The sequence below is a fragment of the Tinamus guttatus genome, unplaced genomic scaffold (assembly GCF_059628265.1).
Source record: "Tinamus guttatus ecotype Peru unplaced genomic scaffold, ASM5962826v1 Tinamus_guttatus_pri_ptg000169l, whole genome shotgun sequence".
Classification (NCBI taxonomy): Eukaryota; Metazoa; Chordata; class Aves; order Tinamiformes; family Tinamidae; genus Tinamus; species Tinamus guttatus.
Genome location: NW_028288703.1, coordinates 1,485,618 through 1,513,400, shown reverse-complemented (window position 1 = coordinate 1,513,400; position 27,783 = coordinate 1,485,618). Strand labels below are relative to the sequence as shown.

The 27,783-nt window shown below is 37.3% G+C and overlaps 1 protein-coding gene across 1 annotated transcript; it reads left to right on the top strand.

The window, feature by feature from the left end:
* Window positions 1-59: 59 nt before the first annotated feature.
* Window positions 60-27,764, top strand: CFAP92 (cilia and flagella associated protein 92 (putative)). The gene is made up of 17 exons (XM_088522911.1): window positions 60-358; window positions 1,225-1,421; window positions 2,832-3,039; window positions 4,169-4,300; window positions 6,854-6,938; window positions 8,101-8,240; window positions 10,220-10,375; window positions 12,592-12,776; window positions 14,160-15,049; window positions 16,836-17,030; window positions 17,748-18,045; window positions 19,135-19,299; window positions 20,678-20,890; window positions 22,072-22,210; window positions 23,176-23,357; window positions 26,215-26,411; window positions 27,611-27,764. Exons 1-17 carry the CDS (start codon window positions 85-87, stop codon window positions 27,762-27,764), a joined length of 3,810 nt encoding a protein of 1,269 aa, XP_088379037.1. The 5' UTR covers window positions 60-84.
* Window positions 27,765-27,783: the final 19 nt, after the last annotated feature.

The following is a 27,783-nucleotide window of genomic DNA, read 5'->3' as shown; positions in this document are numbered from 1 at the left end:
TTGGTACAGCAGCACTAAAACAAGCTTTTTTTTTTTTCCTGCTTTGTAGTCTTACTATTAGTTGCCAGGTGATCGTACATCAAGATGGCTGAACAAGATCATGGTGCTTCGGAGGCAGTGGATGAAGAAGAGATTGAGGAGGGAAATGGAGAAGAGATGACAGACTTGGGCACAGTCTCCTCTAAAAGCACTTTTGAATCTGCAAGTCTAGAGGAACTTGAGGGTAGTGGTCATCTGACCCTGGAAAGTGAAAGCAGCAGGCCCTGCCTGTCTGAAAAAGACTCAGAGGAACTTGATGCCTCACATACAGTCACCTGCACATTCGCAGTCTCACTAGCTGTTCCTATAGTGGTTTCAAGTAAGAACCTGGCAGTTTTCCTAAGAATCCTTTTTTTTTTTTTTTCTCATTATTTCATAAAGTAATTGTGGGTCAAGTCCTGGGTCTTTATTTGAGATAGTGTTAGAAGAGATGTTGGTTTGTTTGAATTTCCTGGGCAGATCACTCAGGAAAACGTCAGTGGGACGTGGAAGCTTTTTATACATTGGATGGTTGTCACAGGTGACTGAAAGCCTTTCCTGACTGCCGGCTCCTCAGTCTTCACAGTAATTCAACTTGATTTTAGCTGGTGTTTATTAATAAGTCACTGTCTAATAATGAAAAAGTGGGTAATTTTGCATATATTTTCAGTTTGCCTAATTATGATTTGGGGTAGTCTAAAGGTAGTATTACTAGCATTTTGAATGAAGGCAGCAGCTCTTTAACAGATGTATGGTGGGAAAAATGGGCATTGCTTTTGCCTCAAGGGATGAGGAATAGTTGCTTTGTACTAATTATCTGGGTAATAGGATGTACATACTACAGGTTGTGTGTTTGTGTGTGTGTTTATGTATACACACACAAATATATATACACAGCATGCATGTGTAGGCCATACAAGCTACAGGTATTGGAAGAAGATACGCTGCAGAAAGAAAGAATAGGGAAATTCCAGAAGGGTAATGGACTGTTACTGCAGTTAAACTTAAGTAAAAACAGCAGGCTTGTGCACTGGGGTAAGAGTTTCACATTCAGCAGTTGTTTATTTCAAACAATTATTTTTCTGCTGTCATGAGGTAACACTTATTGCCATTTAACCATTGCAGTAAGCATTATATTTTTTTCTCCTGAAAGTGTCATCTCTGATAACATTTCATGCTTCCAAATATTGCTAATATTTTCACTAGAACGCAAGCGAAAGGCATCTGTTGCAGCTGAAGTGCGAAGAGGTAGTATTGCAGATCACAAACATGGGGCTATTCCAAGAATGCGACGTTACTATCACATTGAATATTACCTTCTACCCGATGACATTGTACCAGGAAAGCTGGATTTGGTATTGTTTGGGATGATTGCAAAGCTATTTACAGAATCTGATTCCAAGGTAAAAAAAACAACAACAAAACTTGTATATGTCTGTGTGTGTGTATGTATAAAACTTATATATAACACAGATGCATAACTTTAGGAGATACAAAATAAATAATCCAGTATGCTGTATATGGAAAATCCTTTCAAAGGCAGAGTGTTGCAATTATAAATAGTTTTAACTATTGCTTAGATGTTAGCTGCACATGCAGGCACATGAGGATAGAACTTGACCCTGCCAATCCAGATCAGCAGTAGTTTATTTTATTTGTAATAAGAGACTGATGGAATCATTATCATCTGCTCAAAATTTGTTTTATTTTCCTTGAGATTATCAGTTTGCTTGAGATTATGATTTTTTTTTATCTTTTAAGTACCAAGATAACAATACTATAGTTTGAAGGCATCTATCTATTCTATTAAAAATGAAGAAAAAATGAAATTTATGTCTCCAATAATTGTTGAGGAGAAAAAGACTTTAAGGAACTCAATTTTTCCAAATTTTGTTCAAAGCTATGTAAAATATGTCTAAATGCGTCTTGTGCATTAAAATCCATGACTCTCCAATTTGAATATTATGTTTTGAATACACTTTGATTTGCTATGAATTTTCTTTTTAAAATGTTAATGCTAAAATTGCTCAGAAAGAACTACATTTCAGAGACTCATGCTTTAAAAGCATTGTATTCTCTGAATTTTTCTGAATAATTTTATTAAAGATCAGTTTGAAGTTCTTGTTAAATAGAAAAGCTCTTGCAAAATTGCTGATTGAAATGTCTCCTATCATCAACTGTAAGTGCTTTGTTTCTGTTGTTTAGCAGCATACACAAGTGAAATTTAGAGGTGATACTTTAATTTGGTAAACACCAAGTCACCATTTTGAAGCATATGTAATTGCTCTTATAGTATTCTTTCAAGTCTTGAGTGTATGAGCGCATGCTGACCAACAGCTTAATTGCTGTTTGTTTTTCTTTCATAATCTTAATAATGTTCGACCTTGACTTGATAGAACGACTTTGTATTAAGTGTGCTGCTCTGACACATCTGTGGGGGTCATGTAAGACCCAGTATGAGCTGTAAAAATAAAAAATATACAGTTTTATTTAGAAGAACAGCTTTCTTCTGATAAAATTAAAACTACAAACTTTTACTCCTAGATGATAACCAGTTGTTTTCAGAAAAAAGAGAAACTGTGCTGTGATAGCTCTCATTATATTGTTCTACAGTTAGGTTCTTCTAATTGTAATATCCTTTGGGTACTTGACTGTGAAGTTTTGTAACCCTAGAATTCTTCAAGAGTTCTTGCTAGCTTTTTTCCATGCACTGTGCTTTCTGTAATTAAATAGTTGTGATAGTAGTCAACATGTGAGTATAACTTTCTCAGTACTGATCAGCTCCTGTAAAGATTTTCATGTTTTTTTAATAGACTATTGCACCATGGTTGGAAAATAACAAGATCTGGCTATCATGGAACTATAGCATTGATATCAATGTCACCAATGAATATCTGATGAAACTAAGAGATCACAAAATAACTTTAAAACTCTGGGATTCCAAGGACAAAGTTTCTTCAAAAGCTAAAAATAGTCAACCAAAGGCTCTTTCTTCTCAAGTAGAGGATGTGGATGCTGTCGGTAAGCCTAATGTAAACAGACATGTTATGATCTTGAAATTGTGACTGTGCCTGTTAGTAAATTATTGATAGGATTGTTTGACATCCTTGTGTCGTTCCTACTAAATACATAAAAATAATATAGAAAAAAATGTGTAATATATATGTGTATAATATATACATTTATATATAAAATGTAATTCCCCCCTAATAACATGGCTAATTTTTGGCCGCAGTAGGTTGACAATGTTTTCAAAGATAGTTATTTACTAACTGTTTTTTTTTTTTTACTAGTTGAATTAATATAATTAGAAAAATAGGGATCTTGTTACAGCTCATATAGAGACCTGTATGAAATGAGAACTAAGTCCTTATTAAATATAAGAGCAGTAAGTATGAGATGAAACCTGTAGGACATGGGATATCCTTGCAGTTGCTGTTAACGTTATTTTTTCTGTTAAAATAAACATATTTTATTAGTAAAATAATGTCCTTGTATCTCAGAGATTTGTGGAGGTTATAAGATTTGAAGTGCTAGTTAGTACAGGCTTGGGTTTCTTTTTGATTAAATTGTAGTGATACATCCAGCATTGCCTGAAATATAGAGGAATTGGTTATAGAATAAGCTTTAGAATTTGCTGAAAATTTATAACAGTATTTGTTTTTTGTCTTTGAAGTGTGTTGAGTACCTGAATAGTTGTTGTTGAGGAATGGAACCTTGTCTGTATTTCAGTATTTTATGAACATCTTCCTTATATTTTAGTAACAGACAGGCAAGAGAAAGCTTTGCTCCCTAAAGTGGCAGTCTTTCAGAAGAGTCTATATGGAGAAACCCCTTTCAACTTGCTGCCAAAACTGATTCCCTCCTGTGCAGGTCCAGTATTTTGGGAGTTCCAACAAACCTCAGCAGCCCCTATATTTTCTTTCAAAGATACATTGTTTTATAGTACATGGAGAATATTTTATCCTAGATTCTTCTGCAAGGTTTGAAGTTATCTCCAGACTAAGAGAAATAGTGTCTCTGAGCATCTTTTTAAAGATACTAGGAAAAGTATCATAAGCCATGGGAAAATAATTGTTGAAAACTTGGGTAGCCCCCAAATCAGACTAACTAGGGAAGTTAAGCCAAGGGTTTTTTTTTTTCCTGATAGGTGGGGTAAAATCCACGGTACTGTTGCAAAGAAAGATTTTTGAAGAGACTCGGCCACCACCCAGCTGTACAAAAGTTAAAGGAGCAATGGAAACCAAGGCACGGAAGGAGTCTCCAGCCAGTCCTGCTGAAGGTACAGCTGTATGAAGACATTGGAACTGGCTTGATGTGAGGCAAAGGAAGCAGCTGTGGAACTGGGACCTGAAGTAACAGGGGAACAGGAATAGGACTGAGGACACTACTGAAGGAGCAGGCTATTGCAGGGAGACTGAGATTGGAATAAATTTTTAATATCTTTGGAATATAATTGGAACACAGAGGGATAAATGTGGCTCCTGGAAGGTTTTTAAGAGAACATTAGAAAACGCAGATTTTCTGCTGCCTCACATTTTTAAGTTATCATATTTACATCTAGAATATCAGCTAGAATATAAGATTCCAGATTCATACAGTTATTCTGTTGTTGGTAAATATCTGAAACTTAGAAGCAGCATGTCTTGTTGCCTTCAAAAGGCTAGTATATGCGAGGTATGAAATTTGATTTCTGACATTGGTGGGATCCTAATTTTGGGTAAATTTGTAGTCTGGTGTCTTATTCCATCAGAGAAACTGCTGCAGTATTGCCACAAATAACAAGCAACAGAATCTTTTAGGAAAAGAAGGGAAAAGGTTCTCCACCTAGTGGCTGTGTCATTTGTTGCCATATCTTCTTCAAATTGCTTTTAGCTTCTTTGTTGCCTTTGGAATCTTATTAAAGTCTATTGCCTGGAGAGCTGGCCACTGATTTTCCTGCACTGTGGTACTGTTCAGCTAGGGAAAGTGGCAGAGTCCTCTGATGTGTCCTCAGAGGCCCTGTTGTGCCATGTTACTGTGCCTGACCACAGATCATGAGAATAGAAAATTTGTAACAACAATTGAAAGTTTAATCACTGAAAATTCAAGTAGTTATAAAATGTTCCATATTCCAAAAAAACAGACCTCTAGCTTTCCAGTTGGGCTCCCAAACACAAGGTTAGTGGAAACCTTTCCTCATATCTTTTTTTTTTTTTTGTGCCTCCGTTTTCATCTTCACACTGGACTGGAAAAACCCTGGAGAGAGTGTTAAGAGTTGTTACAGAAGTTATGAATGTTAAGGCCGCACAAAGACACTGTAACAGTGACTGTTACAGCTCTCTCCATTAGGAGTTCAGCAGTTCTTTCATTATACTGGGGTTGCTGTTTGAATATTTTGAAAGAAAGATCAAAAAGGCAAAGAGCTGCGTTGTGTAGTTAAGGATAAAGTCACGTTTTAAACTGCTGTTTTAACGAGTGGTGTATCGTGTGCCACCTCGGGCAGACTGTATAAATATGTGTTTTGTGATCACCTGAGGTTTGTATTGTATTATATATTTGTATTCAAGGGATGAATTCAAAGTCTATCTCTTTGTAATGTCTGATTTTTGTTAGAAGAATCCTTGTTCCTGCAGGAAGTAGTAGTGGGGATTTGGCAAAAGCACTTTTTCTCTCCTACTTCAGTATCAGATGCAAAACCATTTACATCATCTTGATAGGGAGCACTGTGCCACCAGCTTTTTGTTTGTTTGGTTTTTAAATGACCTGTTTCACCAAAGTGGGAGTAGATGAATTCCTGGCGTGGAGACCTGGCAGTGCACATTTGCATTTTGGTAGTACTGCCATCTAGTGACCGGCCCAGGCAGAGTTAATGGACCAAATACTGAACTCTGCAAAAGTAGGTAGTCTGTTCAAGGAAGTGAAGGACAGGAACCTAGCTTTCAGCTTCAGATGAAAGTAAAAGTGCTTACATTTTGCTTAAATTGTAACCAGTTCTGTGGTAAGAAAGAAAGGAATGCCTGAAGATCTTTCTTTTCCCTGCCCTTAAAATAAACTATTGAAAGAGGGGCCTAGCTGTGTATGCTGTTGGTAGCACACACGAGTGCTGTGAGACCAAGTGTTGAGTCAATTAAAATGAAGCAGGACAGTTACATGTGACTGTTTTCATATAAGTAAATGACACTAAAAGCCAGTTAAATGTAGCATACCACATTGCTGGCATTTTATATAACACTAAGCAAGCATCTGGTAACTTCTGCACATTGAGTAAGAGATTGGGAAACTAGTAGCATTGCTGTTTTTTTTTTTTGGTGTTTAATGAGTATCTATTAAATAAACAATTGTAACAGTTGACTGAAATAATTAAGCAAAAGTAATTTTTTTTTAGTGCATGCAATCTTCTACGCATTAAGGTATGTTATTGACATTTGTGCATACTTATAAACAGATAGGACTGTCAGTGCTAGCAAAGTATTATTCAGTATTCTCACTTCAGTTTAGTTAATTCCTACTTTTATTTTGAAGTGCTGCTGCTGTGGACATTAATTTTCTATGAAATAAAATATGTCTTCATAATACGTTAGTCTTTCTACAGCATCCATCAAAGTCTCTCAAAAATACTTTTTATACTTGGGGCTTATTCAAACTCAGGCGTTGCACACAGAGGCAAAAATCTTATGGTTTGTGTTTTTATGCATATCATAAAACATGAGTGTATCATGTTATATAAATAAAGCTTACATAAAGCTTCTCTCACTTAGTTTTCCTAGTGGTTTAGGGACAGTTAATTCATCTTTTGGGAATTATCAAAACATGGAAATACTTAATAACAAACACAAAAACTATTTTATTCCAGTAGAAAAAAATGGCCTGAATGGATTGCCATCGTCTAATTATGGCTTGCCATATTCTGCAAGGACAGATGACTTGCATACAGCGAGGTAAGAATGTTGCATTTGCTTTTGGAAATGTTCTTATATTGCAAATACACATGGGTAATTATTTTTCAATACTTACCTTGTTTTAACCTTGTTATAATTATATGGTGATTTTACAAGTAATTAACTTTTCTGCAGTAGTACCTTTTGCACCCACGTCTACTGATTATGGTAGAGGAGCAAAAGTATTAAGATCCCTTAATAACTATGAGTTATTCTACTGCAAGTTAGTCAAATGAGAATGTTAAGAAGTGGCAAAAGTGTGGAATATTAGTAGCTCAGGGTACCTCTTTTCTTTGAAAAGGTTGAAGATAGTGTCAGCAGTAAGAGTTAATGGCAGAACAAGCTTTGCTGGCATTTAAAATCATGGTATCAACTCTGTAACTAGGAATCTGCTTTGGTCAAATTCCTCTCTGATTTAAGTTAAGCTGATAGAAACATCAGCTTCTTCCAAAGCAAGTTACTTGTGTAAATGTCATCAGGAAAAAATATTTGGATGCAGTGTGGGCTAATTTGAAAGTAGGATTATGAGTAAAGATTTCTGAATATTTTTTGAAATTTCCTTCAACAGACACCATATTTCTTTGCAACTCCCTGTAAAATTCTGTAACCCAAGTGTCACTGCCCCCCCTCCATAAGAAGGTTGAGCTTAGTATTTGTGAAGAATCTTCAGAGTTGAGTGTGATCTTCACAAGTGAAACAATTTTACTGTGATGTGTTTTGTGCTACTGCCCTCCAAGTGCAATATAGAATTGTTGAGAAGCCGTGATAAAGAAATCCTTTATTCAGGAGTTTTGAGATGTAATGAAATCTTATGTGACTGTTTTTAATAGTGCATGCAGGGACTTGTAGCGCTCTGCATATATGAGGAGCAATGTGCAGGTGTCCATTTTTTTAAATAAACACCTAAGGATTTGTGTTAACATCAGTTTAATAATTATGCAGAAGTAATGGAAAAGATGTAGTGTGAGGTTATATATTCTGTTGATACTAATTCAGTATTTGAAATAGGATTTACTTTGAAATATTTTTAAAAGGGGGAAATATAACCAATTGAAAAAAATATTATTTATTTATACTATATTATTTATTTATTTATTACGTATTTCTTAAATAAGTTAAAGTTTTATAAATGTTTTTGAAGCATGCCGTTTGCTAAAAATAGATTACTGAATGAAGTCCCACTTGTGAAGCAGAAGGTAGTTGCTGGTCGTCCAGGTAATACAACTTCAGAAAAAGCAGAGAAGACAAAAGATAACTTGGGAAGTCTGACATATCCAGCAGATCAGACAGTTACCACAAGTGGTGAGTTCAGGATGGAATTATAGATGAAATTTTAAAAGGTAGATGAGGAATTCTGTTTATGTATTATTTTTTTTAGTAAAGAGATGAAGGTTATAAAGAAGTAAGAATTATGGGACCTGTATCTTAGTTTCAGACCTGCCATGAGCTTTCTGTGTTTCTTCAGTAGTTAAGTAAACTTTGTGTGCCACAGTTTCCTTAGCTAGTGGAGTGAAGTTAGAATTGTGACAGTCCTTTCTTACTATCTGGAGTGCTCTGAGGGTAAAAAAAATAGCAAGGGACTTTTGTAAAACAGATATAAAAAGTAACATCAGAGCTAAAGCAACCATTCTAATACCGAAATTGTTACGCCACTGTTGTTTCGTATCTCTTGCATTTCTATTGCCACGAGAGGCAAGGCTTTGATCTGTGTCATACAGTCCATTTTATTTCCAGTGCTTATTCATGCTGTTAAATGGAAAGCACAGCCCAAGCGTTTGAGCTTTTGCTCTGTCATCCATAGCTTGTTGGGTAAGTGCTCATGAAAGATGACAGGAGACAATAACCACTGCAACAATGGGCACTACAACATGTATTAAATCACATATTTTAAATAATACACTAGTGCAGCCAAGAACTGGCATGTCCTCACAAGGTTGCAGGACACATTGGCTATAGTATATATTCTGAAAAGTGCACTTGCTTAATAATAAGCATCATTTGTCGTGAATGATAATGTTTGGTTGTTGGATGGTTCTGTCAAATTGAGTGCACCACTAGTGTCAGCAAAACCTTACTTGACAACTGTTTTCTGTTGCTATCCCCTGTGGCAAGATCTCGCTTTTATGAAGTGACTTTTGGATGAGTTGTAGGAAAAGCACTGTAGAGCATGCAAATAAAGAGAGGCATTTCAGAGCCTTGATCTATGCATAAAGATGGTGAAGGCAGCTCAGGTTGCAGCACAGCGTTTGGAGAGCTTAACCCTGAACCACATCTGCCTGGTTTATTTTACATCTGTGGCTAAGCCTTTCTTTCTCATGACTCTGAATACCTGTGATTTATGTGATCAGCTATACGCATCTCTCAACATTCCACCCACTATTTCCTTCACAGTTAAGGCAGTTGGAACTGTTCGTTCCCCAGTGTAATTTTTGTACTGCGGTATTTCTTGTCTCATTGCTACTGTTATTAAAAGGAAAATCTCAGGTAATAATATGTTGATTTCCTCTTTTTTCCTTCTGTTTATCCTTACAGCATTCTGCCATTCCTTTTATACAGGTTGGACCAGTGGCAGTAATATTTTTGCCTTTTTTTTTTTTTTTTTGAGTTGCAGTGTTCACTTGCTGTAGATTTGCCAAACTTTAGCTATTTGTGCTGAAATGCTTTGCTTTGTTTGTTACGTGGCTGGGCAAAGCACCCAAACCTGGGATTTAAAGGGTAAGACTGGGACTGTTTGGACTTTTCAGGCTGGGTAAAGACTAGGTCTGGGGAAAGGAATTTAAGAAGAGAAAAGAGAATAGACTCAGCAAATGAGTAAATTATAAAAATTGATTGCATTTACTTCCATGGCATCATTGTGAGGAGAGAGAAGTACAATATTCCTGTTTTGTAAAGTTATAACTTACAGTTTTCTGGAAAACCAGAAGGCAGTCATATCAATAAGAATAATATTTATGTCACAATGTGTATATAGAAAGGAACAATTGTTGTCAAAGATACACTTAGTTTTGGTAATTCTATGAATTTTTAATGTTTGCTGTTGCAAATTTCTCTTCCTTGTGAAGCAGAGATGATATATGTAGAGTGGGCTGTGCAATGAAGACTTGAGCGTACTGAAATTTTTGCCTAAGTTTGTGTTAAAGCAGATGGTTGATGCCTCCTTCTAAAACCAACACTGAGTTGCACCATCTATGAGTTGTAATAGATTTTAAATTATGTCTTTGATTGATTGAAAGAACAATTTCCTGCTTCCTACTCAGTCTAAACTCATCCTCCACTAATAGGTGAAAGAGGTTCTGGTCCCAGAAAAAACATTGCTGCAGGCAACAGAAGAATGTTGAGCTTTGTTAACCTTGTTAACACCCAAGCTGTGTTCCTGGCTATGGCAAAGAAACATGGCATTGCTTCACTGCAGCTGGATCTCATGCCTCTCCTTGCAGGTATTCTGTAAGAAAGGAGCTGGGAGGGAGAGATATGCTAGGGTATTGCATGTCTCTGAAGCTCCCACACTTAGGAGGCTGGTGGAATCTGTATTTAAAGATCTCTAGGGAACTTCATGTTCTGGTTAAAAACTGGCGGGTTAAAACAGAAAATAGTTAGAGTTATCAGTGGGGTTTGGTTTTCATCTGGAGGAGGCTGACTTCTGGGTTCTGGATGTTCTTGTATCCTGTTTCACTCAGAATGTGTTAGACTTCTCTGTGACTAGATTAACATTCATTATTAATATATGTTGTTCCATTTCAGTGTGCAGTGAGTTAAATATGCCGTTTTTTATTCTGTTGCTGTTTTATTCTGCTGCTTTTTTTTCCCTATGTACAGCATCCACTGGGTTAATTCCTATCAGTTTCTTTTTATTTTAAGCCATCCACATCACTAAGAAATATGTTCTGACAGGAAAAAGCATTTTCGCATTAATTTCTGACAGCAGTTGTTACTCTGCTGACTTTGCCAGTAATTCATTGTTAAGCTTGGAAGTTGGCTTGTGAGCCTCAAAAGTTCATCCCTTTATGCTTGATTGTTTATCTCCTGTCTACACCCACTAACATTACAGTGTAGTTGTCCATGCCCCTTGCAACATGAGAGTGGCAAATCCTGAAATAGAGTTTGGGAGAAAATTGCAATGGTAGTTTAAGTTCCATTAGAAATTCAGATTGTCACCATCTCTGGGGTTATGCTTGTTCCCTGCATGCAAATTAGCTGTTGGCTTCATCTTTTCCCATTTAAAAAGAATCTGGTTTAGGGCGGAAACTTCAAACTAAAAATAGATTGAATCTCTGTTTAACTTCCATAGTGTCATCTGGAAGCACCTTTGGTAGCTAATAACTACTATGCCTGTAGTAGAGGACACCCGATACAGCAGTAGATTTATTTAAGTTGTAGGCTCACTTCTTTTTGTTATCACCTGTTTACAGAAGGAATGTATGAATATACTATGATATTCTCAGCCTTTTTGTAATATAAGTGTGCAATAGCATAGTGTGCAGGTGTTTTTAGTTGGAGCATTCTGCAGAATATACATTCTGTATATATTCATGAGCCAAACTTTGTCATAGTTCCTGTCCCACGTTTCAACTCAGCAGCCAAGATTATCTTGCAATAGATTGCTTGCAATAGATTATCTTGCAATAGATTGATTGCAATAGATTATCTTGCAATAGATTGATTGCGGCTCTATTACATGTCCTTGGTTCCTCAGAGTCAAAATAAAAGGTACAACATCTGAAATAAACAGAAATGGGTATAGATGCAGTCATTCTTCTTAATATTTGTCAACACACTATTTACTTTGCAACAGTCAGATATTTCAGCACTTGGAGAGGCTGGCAAAAAAAATCTTTTTTTTTTTTCCCTCATGTTAGCATTGTTAGGAATGTGCTTTTGCAGGTGTTTAACTTAAAAACAGTGAAAAATAGTCTTTTTTTGTATTTCACTTGCATAATATATTAAATTAATACAGCTCTGAACAGATTTTGGAGAAGATGCTAGTTGAGCAATGGAGAAGATGCTAGTTGAGCAATGTGCAGTAAATGAGATTGCACTATTTAGCTAGAGCTGTCACATGTAAGTTCGTGTTTTGGCAATTCTCAGAAAGTATTCCCCACTAAAACTCTTAGCAATTCCATAGTATTTGCAGGCTGTGTTATATCTGACATCAAACAAATGATGGCCTGAGAATTGCACCTTTAAAAGATGTTTGGCATTGCAATGGTATTTAGAGTTTGACCTTGACTTCAGATAGCAGAGGCTTTACAGTTAAGATACTTCTGGATACTTCTGGCACAAGGAAAACGAAAGAAGAGGATGTAAATCTGACATGTTAAAATAGAAAATGATAAAGCCCACTGAACAACCTTTTTTGTTTGTTTGTTTCTTTTTTTAAAAAGGTTTGATTTTGATGACAAATTTCTGAACTGCTTTGGTTTGTGTGGCATGTATGTTTGCATCTTTAGAAAGAAATAAGTTTGTGTGCTTTCAGCAGTTGTCGTAACACCATTTGGGAGTTATTTTTTCTTTTCCATAGAAGATGATGTTTCCAGCAGCTAAAAATATGCTTTTGATTCATTTAATACAGTCCAAATGAGATTTTTAATTGATTGAATTGAATGCTTTTGTGGAACTGCTTCTATAACAGTATTTAAACTTGTATGTTTCAAAGGGGAAAAGTCTGTGATTAGTCGCCTGGAAGAAAATAATCCGAAAGTTTTAGATGCCTATATGAGTTTCACTGTAGCAACACCTCTTCTGTCTGAAAGACAAAGACATGAATTGAATCCACTTGTTATAAAGATTCGTTCAGCTACCTGCCTCCCAAATACACCTGTACCAATAGAAGTTCTGCAGGTAACTCATACCACTGTTCTCTTTCTGACAAATTACCTTGAAATAACTTTGATTCCAACATGGACACTGTTTAAAGGGAACTTTGCTTATTATGTGTCAAGTCTAACATATTTATTGCAAAAGAGATGTAGACAGATTAGAACCTTGGAATCATAAGTGCTGGCACCAAAACAACAATTTTGTGTTTTCCAGGGGTTGTAGTTTGTATTTAGTAATCATAATTTTGATTTCAGAGCAGTAGATCAGGCAGGGAAGCCAAATCATCTCTAATGCTATCCTATTTGAAACAATTTGTTGATATATCAGTATCTGTTGATTTTCTCACTAGAGCAACTTCTTTTTCCTGTTTAAAAAATATTATCTATCTTGAGAATGGCAAATATACAGCATTTTTAATGATGTGAAATGTAAAAGAATAATTTTTATTGGTGAAGATAGCCCAAGGCTTTTGGTCTTGCATAAGGCTGTCATGGCCTTTGTAAATTTGGAGAGATGAGTTACAGAGGAAATATGTCATCTTGTCAAAATCTTAATTTTGGGAGCTATTTTGTAGTTTCCCACTTGAGGTGGAATTATAGGGGAATTACACTGTATATCAGCTTGGTCCTTGATGTTGGGGATGTGGATGGAGTTAGTTTGTTTTCATAGTGAAAATAATATAATAGTCTTATGTGAAAAACTTTTAAAAACACAAATGTGTGGTCAAATTATCTCAGCTGGAAAATATGATCAGTACTTGTGCAACATAATAAATCATGGAAACCAAATATGCCAAATGTAATCTAGAGAGTGATCACGGAAGTTTTGACTAAATTTCCCTTGCCAAATGTAATACTATATGAAATAACTGTTGTAAATTGGAAAGTTTTAAGATGGTCCAGAAAGTTTTAAGTTAGTTTCCATTCCTGCAGGCTGGCATAATGCTGATGGATAGCTGTGGAACCACAACAGAAATATTGTGGAATAAACCTCCCTGTTTCCTTCCCTAAATTCATAAACAAATGGCTAAGTGGAGATAATTTACAAACTTCTAGCTATACGTATTTATTCTAGGCCCTGAGTCTTGTACAGATGAATATATAGAGAGCAACAAAAGAGATCTAGCCCCATTGCAGTACTTCTGCCTACTTCTTTCTGACAGGAGAGATTTTGCAGAGTGTGGGGGTATATCTAGAAAGTCAGCAAAACTGATGTTTGGCAAATGAAGGGGACCATAAATTCCTGAAACTAGGATCCAGGCACATAAAATGGTGTCTTTGGTGCCTTGAAAGGCATAGACTGTGCCTTGAAGAACACCCTCCCATATCTTCTGTGCTAGAAAAGGCTGTTGGTGTGCGAGGTGATACTACATATAAATGTTTCCTCTCATTTTTTGTTCTTTAGAAAATGTGTGTTCCTACTTACTGCAAGTACAAATTTCACAACTTTCCAGTTCATCAAACTCATGGACAAATCCATGGAACTCATGTCTACTTTAAGGATGCTAATGTGCTTCTAACAGGGACGATGAAACCTGAAGAATTACAAGCCTGTCTTAGGGGTCCACCTATAGAGGTTGAAGTTCACGACCGTGATAGAAACATGGCAAATGATACAAATAAGCCATGTTTGTTTGGGGAGGATCTAGCTGATGAAAAGGTGGGTGAAGTAAGCCTTCTTGCTTGCAAATCCACAATCTGTAACTCATCTACAGAGAAGAAACAGTGGCATCCACATGGGATAGCTAAAGTCAGTCTTGCTGATCTACTGTTGGGCAAAAAGTGCCTGAATATCAGTGTGCCAATTCATAGCTGCTCAGTTCCAAATGCAGCTGCCTGCAAGGAGGAGGATAAAAATGAGAGAATAGTAGGATCTGTTGATAGTTTTTCTCTAATGCCTATGGGGCATTATCTAGAGTCAGATTCACTTTTGAAAGTCAGAGTGGAAATAGCTGTACCATTAGGAGTGCAAGCAGAAACTGCTCATGCTGAAGTCACAAATTACCCATATGGCTGCATAATCTATGTTTTTGACTATAATAATGTATCGCTATTACATGATTTGGTGGAAGAGATTACAGCAATCAATGCAGAAGCCCTCCAGCTGGACTGTTATCCTATGCCATTAATCCAGATGGCTCTGGCTACCTTAAAAGTGAAAAACACACCTAAGGAAGTTTCTGAGCTGGATATTGTTACTGGTTTTCATGTACTGGATGGAGCGGTTCATCTCTTTGTCTTGGAGGGATTCAAAGACAAAGCAATCAAGAGACTCTGGGATAGACACTTTGAAAGGTAAGAGAGTTTGATCATTTTTATTAGTTATTTCCTAGACTGAGATATTTTGACCTGACTTGTACTTCCCCCATTCTTTCTATACAAAGCTATATGGTCGCATACACAGTTGAAGCTTTTTATGCAGTTTTAGAGACTGACTCCCAGTGTCTGGGTCAAAGCTTGATGAATAGTCATCCTGTCATTTTCACATAACACCTTGTATCACCCGTGTAAATTTAAAATGAGGGAAATGCCAGTGTGTACTTCCTTGCTAAGACAGCTTGTGGAAAAGTCTATAATCTGGTAATTCAAGTAAAAAACATTATAAACTCTCTTTTTTTTTTCCGTGTTTTCTGTATGCTGACTCTGCAGAGGAATGGTGCAAACCTCAATTTAATTTGAATGATCTAAGATAGGAGTCTTTTGTGTTTGTGGGTTATTTTGGTTGCCATTTTCATGAAAATTAAAGCTATTTTCAGCATTCAAAAATTGCTGTAGTCATTGGTCCACTGACCAAAGTCCATTAGATAGGAAACTTTGACGAGAGTTCTAGAAAATTCATAAAAGCAGATTGTTTGGGAGAGGCTGCAGAAAAACTTAACAATAATTATCATACAGAACAGTAAGATACACACAGGTACATGCAGGTACACACATATACACCCTTCTTAACATTTGGAAGCAACATGAGCCCACACTCACTGAGAGAAGAATGGTTATTTAGTTAAGGGAACATGATGTAGTCTGAGAAGTGCACTTTTGTGTACATGAGCTCATAAACATGTGCAACGGGAGTGTCAGAGTAAAAAAAAAATTGAGATAAGTTTTGTTTTTGTATGCATTATTTGCACAAGTAAATGATGGTTATTAAGATTTCAAAAGTCAACTTAGTGGTAAACTAATCTTGAGTTTCAAAGGAGCTTTTGACAAACTTGAATCTGTGGGCAGTATTCACAATACAGGCATGTTGATAAAAGTGAAGTAGCACAGTGTCTAATGCTCTACCACTTGTGTGTATCAGAATTTTGCAGCTTAGTTTTGGGTAACTTGTTAGGAAATGCAAGCATATAGGAAGTTTGTATTATTTTCTAAGCTGAAAGCTATGCACGTGTCACTGAAGTGAGTAGAGCATTTACTTCAGAGGGAAATAACACATCATTTCTTATTTTTCTTTTTTTCATTTACGTAACTCTTAGGATTTGCAGTGGATGTGTCCCTCAAATTTCATTTAATGTGTCCCTCAAATTTCATTTAATGTGTCCCTCAAATTTCATTTATATTTAATTTTCCCAACATTGTACCACATTGTTATAGCTTTCCTGTTTTCCATTTTTTGTTGTTTTTTTTTTATGTGCATCCCTTCACTGAAATTCTGAAATTATTTATTTTGTGAAAAGTTCTCTCTTGCCAATGTGAACATGTTGCCTAAATTGGACCTATGCTTAACTGCTGCAATATGAATTTTGGTATTTGTAGTGGAAATATTTCTAAAACGGTTTTACAGTTAGTAAGGTTGTTATAGAACACATGCTCATTGATGAAATGGTGGTAAGATTACCATGTGGTTTAAAATAAAGATGCATTCATATTAATCATGGTGAGAGGGTTTGGATAATGTCTTTTTAATTTGTCCATAATCATAATTTTTTGAAAGGTTCATGTTGGATGGAAGCCATTAAGCGGTTCCATCTAAATGACAAAAGCAAGGTACTTTGGTAAGAGATTATGATTGTTTTATAGCATTGAGGAAACCTGAGATATGGGCTGATTGCTGTTACCTTGCTGTTATGGTGCTGCGTTACAGGACCTACAGACCTGAAGATGGACAGTTGGAAATACTGTATAATTCGCAGCTCTCTTTCCGTCAGCGCCTGTACATAGACCTGGAAGCTGTGCTGTATCACTTCCGCCTCTGCAAGCCCCTCTTCACTATAGCAAAACAGCCACTGCTTTATGTCAGAGGAATGGTTCCTGGGGCGTGTTTCCAAGCCTTGTCCAGGTAGGACATTTTCTGGATTAATACTCAAGAAATTAAAAAGTGAAATATCGTCAAAGTTGAGTGAATATTTGATACAAAAATGAATAATCTTGGCTGTATTTTTCCTGACAAAAGCAATCTGTTGGCCTAATGGATAGTTCAGATTTCAGATGAGGCACGCTAAGAGAGAAAACTGTGCTTTAAGGATGTAGCAGTAACAGTATTAGTGAGCTCAGTTTTTATAAGAAGAGGTCATACTTCATTAAAGAGAAGAGAGGTGTTATCAGCAAGATAGTACAATATCTGAAAATATCTGAAAAGAATGCAAATTCTCATGTCAGAAGCATCATCTGTGAAGGATTTAATTCCATGCTCTGTTCTTAGAGGTGGTGTAGAATGAGATAGAAAAGAAAGCTTGATAGAACTTGGTAGATCCAAAAGGACATGTGAACTAAGCAGTGAAATAAAGAAAGCAGTTTTCCTGATGTAACTAGGCCAAGGAAGAGGGTCAGGGAGAATCTGCTTCCTGCTCCCAGCTTTCTGTTTTGGGGTTTTGTTCAGCTTCTTTGTCCCTGCTAAATATCAGTGTTCATGAACTGACCCGAACCTCTTAGTAGACAAATGTTTAAGGAAAATCATACAGGTTTTTCTACAATAATACCTTTAAAGTAGTAGCTTTAAGGATTGGATTGCAGTTTAGTCTTTGTACACTAATAAAATGTTGATGTCTATTTTTAGGCTCAGTTACCTCTGTCGCAGTAAAAGGTTGAGGGATGTTATTCATGGGGATTTGTTGCCCACAGCAGAAATGATCACAATCTTGAGTCAAGAATTTGGAATTCCATTAACTAAAAAGGATCTGTTCACTCAGAAACCTTCGTTAGTCCCATTTTCCTCTGATTCTTTTACAATACCAGGAAAAGTAAACCGAGTGAAACGGGCAGTATATTCTACATTAGATAACCACAATGAAAAGTATGTGCAGTGGAAGAAAGAAAAAGAAGACAAAATATCTTCTGAGAGAAACCATATTGCGGTGAGTAGTTTGTGCTGTATGTGAGGCAAGCGACTAGCTGCAAAACTTCATATTCTTAATCAGCACCTCCTACTCCTGAAATAATAACTTGCTGGACTTCAGTGAGGCATTTGTAGGTATCATTTGAATGCACATGGAAACTTTATTTTGCAATGACAGTAATAAAAGTAACTGCTTCTTGCAGGGGAAAATCATAGTGCTTACAGATAGAGAGAGGAGACACTGTGTGAATTAGATTATTTAAAATAATTTTTTATTCTTATCATTCACTTTTTTTTTCTATAACTTCCCTGCCATTCTGCTTTAACATGTCATTCAGGCTTCAGATGCTTGAGGGGAGACAAAACATCTACAGCCATGTGAAAACAGAGGGAGCTCTCAGAATTACTACAGTTACTACAGGGAAGTGACTTCCTTGTGTCACTCTCTTGCAGTAATTATCTGCTGTGCCAAGGTCTGCGTTCAAAGTCAGATTACTGTAAACACTGTAGAGTGATGATCTTACATCAATGAAAAGAGTATGAGTGTTTAATTGCACTGTGCCAACAGAGAAATTTAAAGAGTTAAATGATGAATATTATTTCCCATGCCGTTGTATTTGCTGGAATGTTAACAGAGTCTTAGAAATGAAAGGACCAAACTTACTTCCTTGAAGAAGACCAGTTCAGCAGCATCCCTGCAGAAAAGCTATTTAGATCTGGAAGTAGAACTTGCATCTGATTGAGTGTTACACTCAACTGCTGTTAATCTTGAAGATTAACTGCTGTTAATCTTGAAGAAGGTCAAATGCAGGGATGAAATGAATCACTGTGAAACAGAAACAGCACTGTTTGTTGCTGCAGAATAAACTATTTTTGTGAAGCATTTTATTCTTATGCTATTACATAACAAGAACACACTAATATGGAAAAAGTATAGCCTGTGCTTTTAGAGTTTTTTTTTTTTTTTTTTTTTTTTAATGGAAGGGTAATGGCGCTTTAGGAACAGTTCTTTTTTTCAGTGTATACAGAATCAATTGCTTGATCACAATTTAATCATAAAATTTTGAATTCAAAGTCAACGAAACTGATATGTAATCCTTCTTTTCAGGCTAATATTGGTGCTGTAAGACAACACAAAGGAAAGATGAAACACCCCAAGTTTGAAACCTTCAGGATTTTTCCTGTTGATGGCAAATCTGTCTATAACTACAGTTCACAGGGCCTGAATTCTGTAGAACTTGCGAAGAAGCGTCTTCGCCAGGAAATGGCAAAGGTGAATTGAGACAGATAACTGGAAGATAGTGGCTTGCCATACATAATGCTAAAAGAGAGAGTTGAATTTAATTTGCTTCACATTAGTCCTTTCTTGTTAATATGTAGGACTGAAGTATCCAAAAAGATCTCTGAGTGAGAGATGCTGTTAGTTGCTGTGTTAAATTCTGCCCCAACACCGTTCATTATAGCCAAATTGTCTTGTCTCAGTCACTTGGATTCCCATTTGAGTGTGGAGTTGGTAACCTAGCAGGTCACTTCCAGTTCTGAGTCCCACTCATTTTATAAATGGGAGAATAGAAATAATAGCAATGTCCATGTATGCAGTAAGTTGATTTAGAAAGATATTTAATGAAACTCTGCTTTTTTCGTCAAGGTTTGTGTTATAAATTAGGTTTTATGGTGATAATATATCAATATACATATAGGCCTAATACCTACTTTTTGTGTATTACTGAACATCATGTGAGTTGTTGTCAACGGCTGAATAAAGCCAAGTTTATAGGAGAGTTGTCCTGGTTGAAAATTTGACTTTCGGAGTTTAGGGGTCTGCAGTATAGACAGTAAATGGAACCTCAAGAGCATTGATCTGATCAAATGTAGCACTCAACTTCGCAATGAGGTGAACCATCTGCATTGACAAGATCCACATAGAATGTAGTAAGAATATCCAGCTAGATTTGACAGAACCATACCAAAAGTTAGGGAGATTTATTCCACCCTTTGGAAACTCTTAACTTCTGTAAGAATAAGAGATCACATCTTGAGAGATTTCTATATATATTATGGGATTTTCAAGTTCAGTTTACCCAGCGTTTTGTTAAATTCTGGAATGAAATGGTATAAGTTTTGGTTACGTGTGTATATATATATACACGTATATTACGTAAAATATATATATTTTATATATATATATAAAATTTTATATATATTTTTGAGAACCATCTGGGATGGTTCAAAAGTAGTTTTACCTAAAAGACTGGCTATCAGCTAGTGGAAATTGTTGTAGCTTTGTCATAGCTGTACGTGGTATACTGTGAGCATGGTATGATCTGTAGTTCTATGAGTAAACAGATATAGTATTAAAAGTATTTCTCTCCCGTGATTATTTTACAGAGATTGCATTCTAGCACTTGTCATTAAATCCATAGTTAGATCCTAATAGAAATTTTAAAATATTTTTTATGTATCTGTTGGTGACTTTTCTTTCCTGTCTAATTTTGATCTGAATTATGATTACTTGTGGCCATAATTAGAGAACTGGTAGTGAATCTCTAACTTAGGTTATTATTGAAGGTTCTATGCTTCTCTTCCAGGAAAAGGAGAGTTCATATATTAAAAAAAAAAAAAAAAAAAAAAAACTTCTGTTTTTTTTGTAGAAACCAAAGAAGAGGTTCACTTATTGCCACGAATATCTGTCAGCTATGTTTGATCCAGTAGATTTGGTTGCTGCTTATAAAGAATTCTTAGCAAAATACAAGAGTATGTGGCTGTCAGGAGATGGATTTGTTTTTCCTGGTTATAAGAGCAGCATTGAAAGCAACCTGCACCCTCAAATGCCTGACGAGGCACGGCTGAAGGAGTTACGTGAGGTAACATAAAGCTTAACTGAGTGAATCATAGAATCACAGAATGCTTAAGGTTGGAAGGGACCTCTGGATGTCATTTAGTCCAATCCCCCTGCACACTCAGGGTTATCTACTATCCAAAGTGAATTTTAGGAGACCTTGAAAGAGGCAAATTGCTTTTGCATGTGGAGGTCTCTTTTGGAGAGTGCAACATAGGTAGCTCTTCTGTGGTTGACATCTGTACCCTTCATTTTAGATATATTAGCCCCTAGCTCAGCCAGGCAATGCACTTTTGTTTGGATGCACAAATTCTAGCATGATCACATGTACAGAAAATATATTTGCCATATAGCGTATTGACAGATATTAATGCAGTATACTGTGTTTTACATGTAAAAGTGGAGGCTAATAGCAGAAAAAAATCATAATATCATGTTCTGTGATGGTGAATATTCCTGCCATATTTCAAATGCACATCTTTTTTTTTTTTCCTCATACCTACTTCTTCAACATACCTGGGCTTTTGGTCCTAATAATTTAATACAACCATTGTATTTTAGAAGTACCAGGGAAGCTTTTGCTTCTTAAAAGTGTTGTGCTTTAATCTTATCCTTGGCATCATATTTAGCTCTCACTGGTTTAAAAATTCTGCATAGGCAGAACATTTTTATAGTGTGACTTCCTTCAGGAGGAAGAGATAAGAAATAGCTAGCTAGTTTTTGGACACCTCTCAGAGTCTAGTTCTGCAGAGGAGGATGGGGACACGGGTTCATATGAAAAATGATGGTCCCTGCGTACCTGCAAGCTTAGCAGCTGTGTATGAAACCTCAGAGGATGTATCAAACTGCTTGTATCGCTGCAGAGAGTGTGACAGAAATATGAAACTGGACAATTCTCTGCTAGTTATTTCTGACATATACTGTAAGTGTCTATATCTTAGATAAGAGCTATTGTCCAAGTATCAGGTGCTTTTGCCTGTAGTGGATTTTTGTTCATACTCGCATGACTCAGATGTAACAAGGTGAAAGGCAATTTACAGTGATACAGTCTTGTGTAATGAAGTAACAACTACTGTAATAGTAGGATCTAATCCCTCTCCTGAAATCTAATCCCTTTCCACCTGAAAGTCTAGTTATTGTATTTTTTCTGACTCTTCCCTGGTGATGTTAACTTCATTTCTTAAAAGGGATTTAATTGACTTACAGAAATGGCAGGAGAATGTTCTGTTTGGTAACATGGACCCAGTTCTGTCACGAGACAGATGGAGTTGGGACGAGCGACACATTGATTTTGATCTTTACAAGAAACCGCCTGAGCTGCCCATGACCACAGTCCTTCAGAGAAGTAATGGGGCTCTCTCAATTTGCTAATGACACTGGTTTATATTGAATCTCTGACATACAGTCCTGAAGCTTGTTCAGTTCTGCAGCAAGGGGAGGGATATGAGTGCAAAGAGCTTTAGCAAGGGGCTCCATGTACATCAAAACTGTTGGCACTCTAACAGATAATACATCTTTGGGTGTAAGATCTTGGCCATATTGTGCTCTTCCGTTATGCAAATTCCCTGCCTTAGAGCCTTTGTTTATATTTAAATGAGGGGAGGGTATATATCTTTCTTGGTTTATTCTTCTGCATTTTTTTGGTATGGATTGGTGAAAATCAGCTTTTGTTTTTAATCAGGATCAGAAAAAAATTGACCTCGCAAACTGTAAGCAATTCCAGAAAATTAGTCCAGAGGAGAGCTAAGAAGAGATTGAATCTGCAGGCTCTGTCACATCAGCCTGTGGTGCCTCCTCCTCAGCTAATCCTAGCTGGTGAGGCGGTCAGTGTGCCTCATGTTCCCGCCTAAACAGCAAGATACAAGACAGTTATGTTGAAGTTTAATTATAATAAGCTTTTTTGAAAGCTTTGCTATGTATTACCCCCTCCAGCACTCTCTAACTAGCTGAAATTCACTGGAATGCTTATGAGCCAAGAGTGATGATGGCTTTATTGTGCTTGCTAGAGTCTTTTAGCTTTTAGGCTGGCATTTTCCCCATGACCTGCAACACACGTTTAGTGCCGTTCTCCTCTAGTGCTTCTCATGGAGGAATGCTTTTGAAAGTAGACAGAATTAATTTCCCTTTTTATGGTGCCTACAGTATAGTGAATGTCTGCTCTGAAGCACCAGGCTTTAGTCTAAAACCTGTAGCATTTGTTCTAGCTACTCCTTGTGAGAAAAGTTGTTCATCCTAATCGCAGGCTTTTAGCATCCTTGTTGAAACAGCCAACACTTCCCATCTTTTCCATGCAACTGTGGCCTCGTGAAGATGATATGTCGGTTCTACAGCCTGTGTTTGATAACACCAAGCTGAAAGTTCACCGGTGCTCCCCAGCAGCTGAGCTACGCGCACGTGGGCCAGGAGCCAGTTCTCAGCTGCAGAAACTCCAAGGACTTCTGAAAGACAAACCTCTGAAATTCTCGCTCAGGAAGCCAGGCCTCATTTTGAAGGTAAAAGGTAACTTGCCTGGGACCTGCCTGTAATCAGCAACTGCTGTCCTGCTTCTTGTGGTATGCAGAAAATACATTAGTCATTAATTTGTTGAACACCATAGTTTTTGAAGTAAAAATATTTGCTAAACGTGATACTAATACCAGTGGTCAGCTCCACCTTACGAAATTTTAAAAATGTCTCATCACACAAATTATTATTTTTTTTGGGTTACTCTTTGCTTTAATAGAGATAATGGAGGAAGGGGGAGAAGTTTTGCTCAGTTACCTTGCCTGTCACTGTGCAGTGGTTGAGAAAAGGGGAATGATTTTTGGCCAGCTGGCTTAGCAACTCTAAATGAAATTCTAATGTCCTCTAATGAAATTCAGGGACCAAGGCACTTGTATTAAGTAGATGCCAAGGGTCTCACCATGTGTGCTCTTGATTACCATAGTACTGTATAGAGTTTCTGAGCATTGCACTTCAGCTTGTCAGTGCAAAATCCCACACAGACACCCCACGTTTGCAAGACTAAAGGAATTGTGCTCATTAATATGAAAAGCTGTATGGGTGGCCTGCACCTAACTGGTCTTTTGTCTGCAGAGCCAGAGACAGTGCTTGCATGTAAATGAATGACCCAAACATTGGGCATGCTTTTAAAGCTGATTTTGATCAAAGGGAATGAGCTCTCTGTTGCTACAAATGCTCCAGAAAAACAAACACAGGACCAAGGAGAATGTTAATACAAAAGCAGAGTTAGGCTAACTACCTCCCTCCTCCTGTTTTTAATATTCTGAGCATCCGTATCGGCATTAGGTAGGCATGCAGCAGCAGCCTGCCTAGGTTTGTCCATGCACTAAGGCCAAGTACTCTGCTTTGCCTTCTTTCTGAATTGGCTGGTGAAACTGTGAAAGCTCCCCATCTTGGACTGTGCCTTGCCTGTTTGCTGTAATTTCACTGAAGAGCCTCTTCTTTTGCTAGGCTAAATATAATCATTCATTAGTTAACACACAGCTTGAACTGCATGCCAGTGGGCTTAGGGCAATTGGATTTGAGCTCTGACATAAGTTTTTTGATGACATTTTTTTCAGGGCTTGCCTTGCAGAGTTATCTACTGTTTTGTAAAGCCATCCCATTTTACAAGGGAGAGTTTACGTGTCATAACTTTTTTGTGGGGTGGGGGGGGGAGGGTCTACATTGGAAGCTATGTGTCTTTGTTTGTCTTTTGTGGGGAGTGGAATGATGCTGTATTTTGCCATTTATCCTTTTCCAGTGCTCCTGTTTATGTTTAGTTACAGTGTTTTTCCTCTGACAGCAAAAGAAAAGTTGCCTTGCTGGGTAATATGGGTAGTTGAAGGAACACAGAATTTACACAATCTGGATATATTAAAGCTAAACAAGCAGCTCACATTACAGTAGCAGCACTATTTTCTGCCCTTCTTTTTTTTTTTTTTTTTTTTTTTTTTTTAATTTAAGGTCGTTGTCAGATGAAGGATGAACATAGCACCTCAGCTCCATTAACTAACTAGCTCAGTGTCATTGTCTTACCCATTTGGTCTGATGCTGTTTTGATCGCCGTTTGGCTGTTTTGGACCACTGACTCGCCCCCCCCCGCCTCGGCGGCAGCAGCTCAGAGATGGTTATTAAATAAGTACCAAGGACTCCTCCACACAGTGAGCAATATAATTCCCCCTACTGGCAGCTTGACTAGCGTTCCTGTAGGTCACAGTGTTAGGTCATTGGTTCCCATCATCTTTGGAGGGCTTGGTATTGCTGCAACACTCGCTTAGGTGCTTCAGCTTCTGTTCCCTATGTAGGTTTCACATTCCTTGTGTTTAGGCTTAGAGAACAGCATAGTTCTAGGCACAGGATTTTTTTTTTTTTTTTTTTTTTTGCGAGCTGTACAAGAAAATAGCCACCTTTTCTAAATCCATGCAGGCTTGTCATACCTGTGTCAAGCTGGCCTCTCGCTCAGCCAAGCTGCTTTTGCCGTTCCCGCGTGTAACCTGCCGTGGTTTGTTGGTGGCACTTGCTTCTGCCATTGGAATCATCTGTTGGCTCTTCTGTCACCTCGTCTGGTTGTTGGTTAGTGTGACTTCTGCTCACCCTCTTCTTGTGCACTTGTTAGGCACACTTGCTTGAGGCACTGTGACAGCTCTTCAGCCAAACAGGGGCTTAGTCTTTGCATTACCTGGCAGAGTTATTTTCCTCAGTTTCTAGCTTGTATCATAAAGGTTTTTGAAGCATGAAGCTTGCAAGTAATGGCTTCTTATTTGTTATTGGTCTCACTTGCTTATAAAACCTGATGCCGGTAAGTAATTGGTTTAGCTGAGTGCTTTTCAAACTTCGTGATTAGGTTGTAGGATTGATGCTTATAAAATAATGCAGCAGCTTTAATTTTCTTCTCCATTTATTTGGGACTCTTTGTTTCTTGAAATCATTGTAATTAGTGTGTGTAGGGGGGTGGATCTTAAGCAAAGTAGGCTCTTACTTTGTGCTTTGTTTAAAGAGACCTTCACTTTTTTTGGGGGGGGGGGGAAGGTTTATTATTATTTTTTTTCTTTTGTAAAAGAGTAAATTCTGTGGACTTTCTGGGGTAAGTCTCTCTGTTCATCTGTCCTTGCCCAGAACCTTATGTTTAAGAGAAAAAGTTTGATCAATTGGCTGGCAGTGTACCAGTTACGCCCCACTGTTACTGCAGTAATGGCTCATGTCCAGGAACTGCTTCTGCTCAGGCCACCTGAAGATCAACTCACATGGTAGCTCAGGGGCACCTGACATGCATCTACTGCATAGGCAGCCATTCCTCCTGGCTTGTTTTCAACCTGAGCTGACACCGACTGCCTGATCCTGCTGTTTGTTTGTTTTCTTGCCTAGCCTATCCCAGCCTTGTCGGTGCTGGACAGTCAACCTGATGACACCAGTCCAGATGGGAGGGGAAAGCGGAAGAGCATCACGTGTGGCTTTGTACCCCGCCTCAGTGACCACCGCAGCTTGAAGTGCACCAAAAACATAATCCCCTGCCAGAGCAGAGAACAGAAGAAGTTTGAAAAACTCAAAGGCACAGATTTCAGGTAAGAGACCCTAACTTAGAGAGCTGACTATGTAGGGGGGATGTTAGAGAAGAACCCCAAATCATTTTAGATAATGCATATGAAGAGGTACAGTAAATAAAGTTATAACTAGGTCAATAACAAATAACTTTTAGACTGTATTCCAAGGAAACTATTTAGTTAGGGCAGAAAGCTTGGGAATTCTCAGGAGGATTCCTACTGAAAGTCGAACTCCAGCCTGAAGGAGCAGGGTTTGTCATTGATAAGTATTTGTCTTGGTGTTGGTGCATGTTTAAGTTAGGAGATGCTGGCATTTCAGCAGTGTCCCAGACTTTTCATTGGAGAAAATACACCTTGGTGTTTTTAGTCCAGGAAACATGATTCAAAGTGAATATTCACAAATGACTTCATGAATTTTTTTTGCATTTTTCTCATATTATTAAATGACTAGAAAGTTATCATTAAAAAAGGTCAAATAAAATTAAAATTCTAATTTTCTTTCTGATCTGTTATTTTGGATAATAACTACAACTTTCTTGTTAAGTCATCAGTGGAATTATAATTATGTATGGCAAAATCTAAAATATTTATTGGTGTATTGTTTTGTATTGCATGTGATGAACACTGTACTTGCTCTTTGCTAAGTCATCCACTCAAATATTTTAAGATACTTTTTTGTTTCATTTAGTTATTTAGTTCTTGCAGAACTTTGAGCATGCAGAATCCTGTCAAGCTTTTTTCCATGTCCACATGTGGAGAGAAGTTTAATTAGCTTCCCTGTGTCAATACGGCCATTTGTTTGCCCATGTCCTGCTGCCATTAAAGCATGAGTTACTATCTGGTCTTTGCTGCAAAATGCAAGGTAGAATTACATCTCTCAGAAACTGAGGTGTGAGCCAGCCAAACTTGTATTTTCTGGTTCAGAACTACTAAGATGCCAGCAAGGAGAGCTGGAGCCCACAGTACTCTGTAAACAGCAGAGCACTTTGAGTTAAAAAATTACATACTTAAAATCACAGGGCCTCTAACTGTTGATCAACTAGGCTGTAGTAACATAGACAAAGTAATTAATTGCTAAAAACAGAGAGCTTTTTGGCTAACAATAAATTTTACAGATTCGGTGGTGTTTAGTGAACATCTTTGATTCACTGAAAAATTGCAATGCTGTTACAAAGGATGAATTTTACAAAGATAGAGCTTAATATCCATCTTTGTTCCAGACTGCTTTGCTATAACCGTTCATTTATTTACAAGAGAAAACGATCAGCACAAGGACGCTCTAACATCCTTGCACAACAGCAGGACCTGCTCCAGAATGATACGATGGAGCCAACGGTTATTGTGGATGCAGGTAATCTCATGAACAACAGCTGAGTGGTAACGTATACCTGTG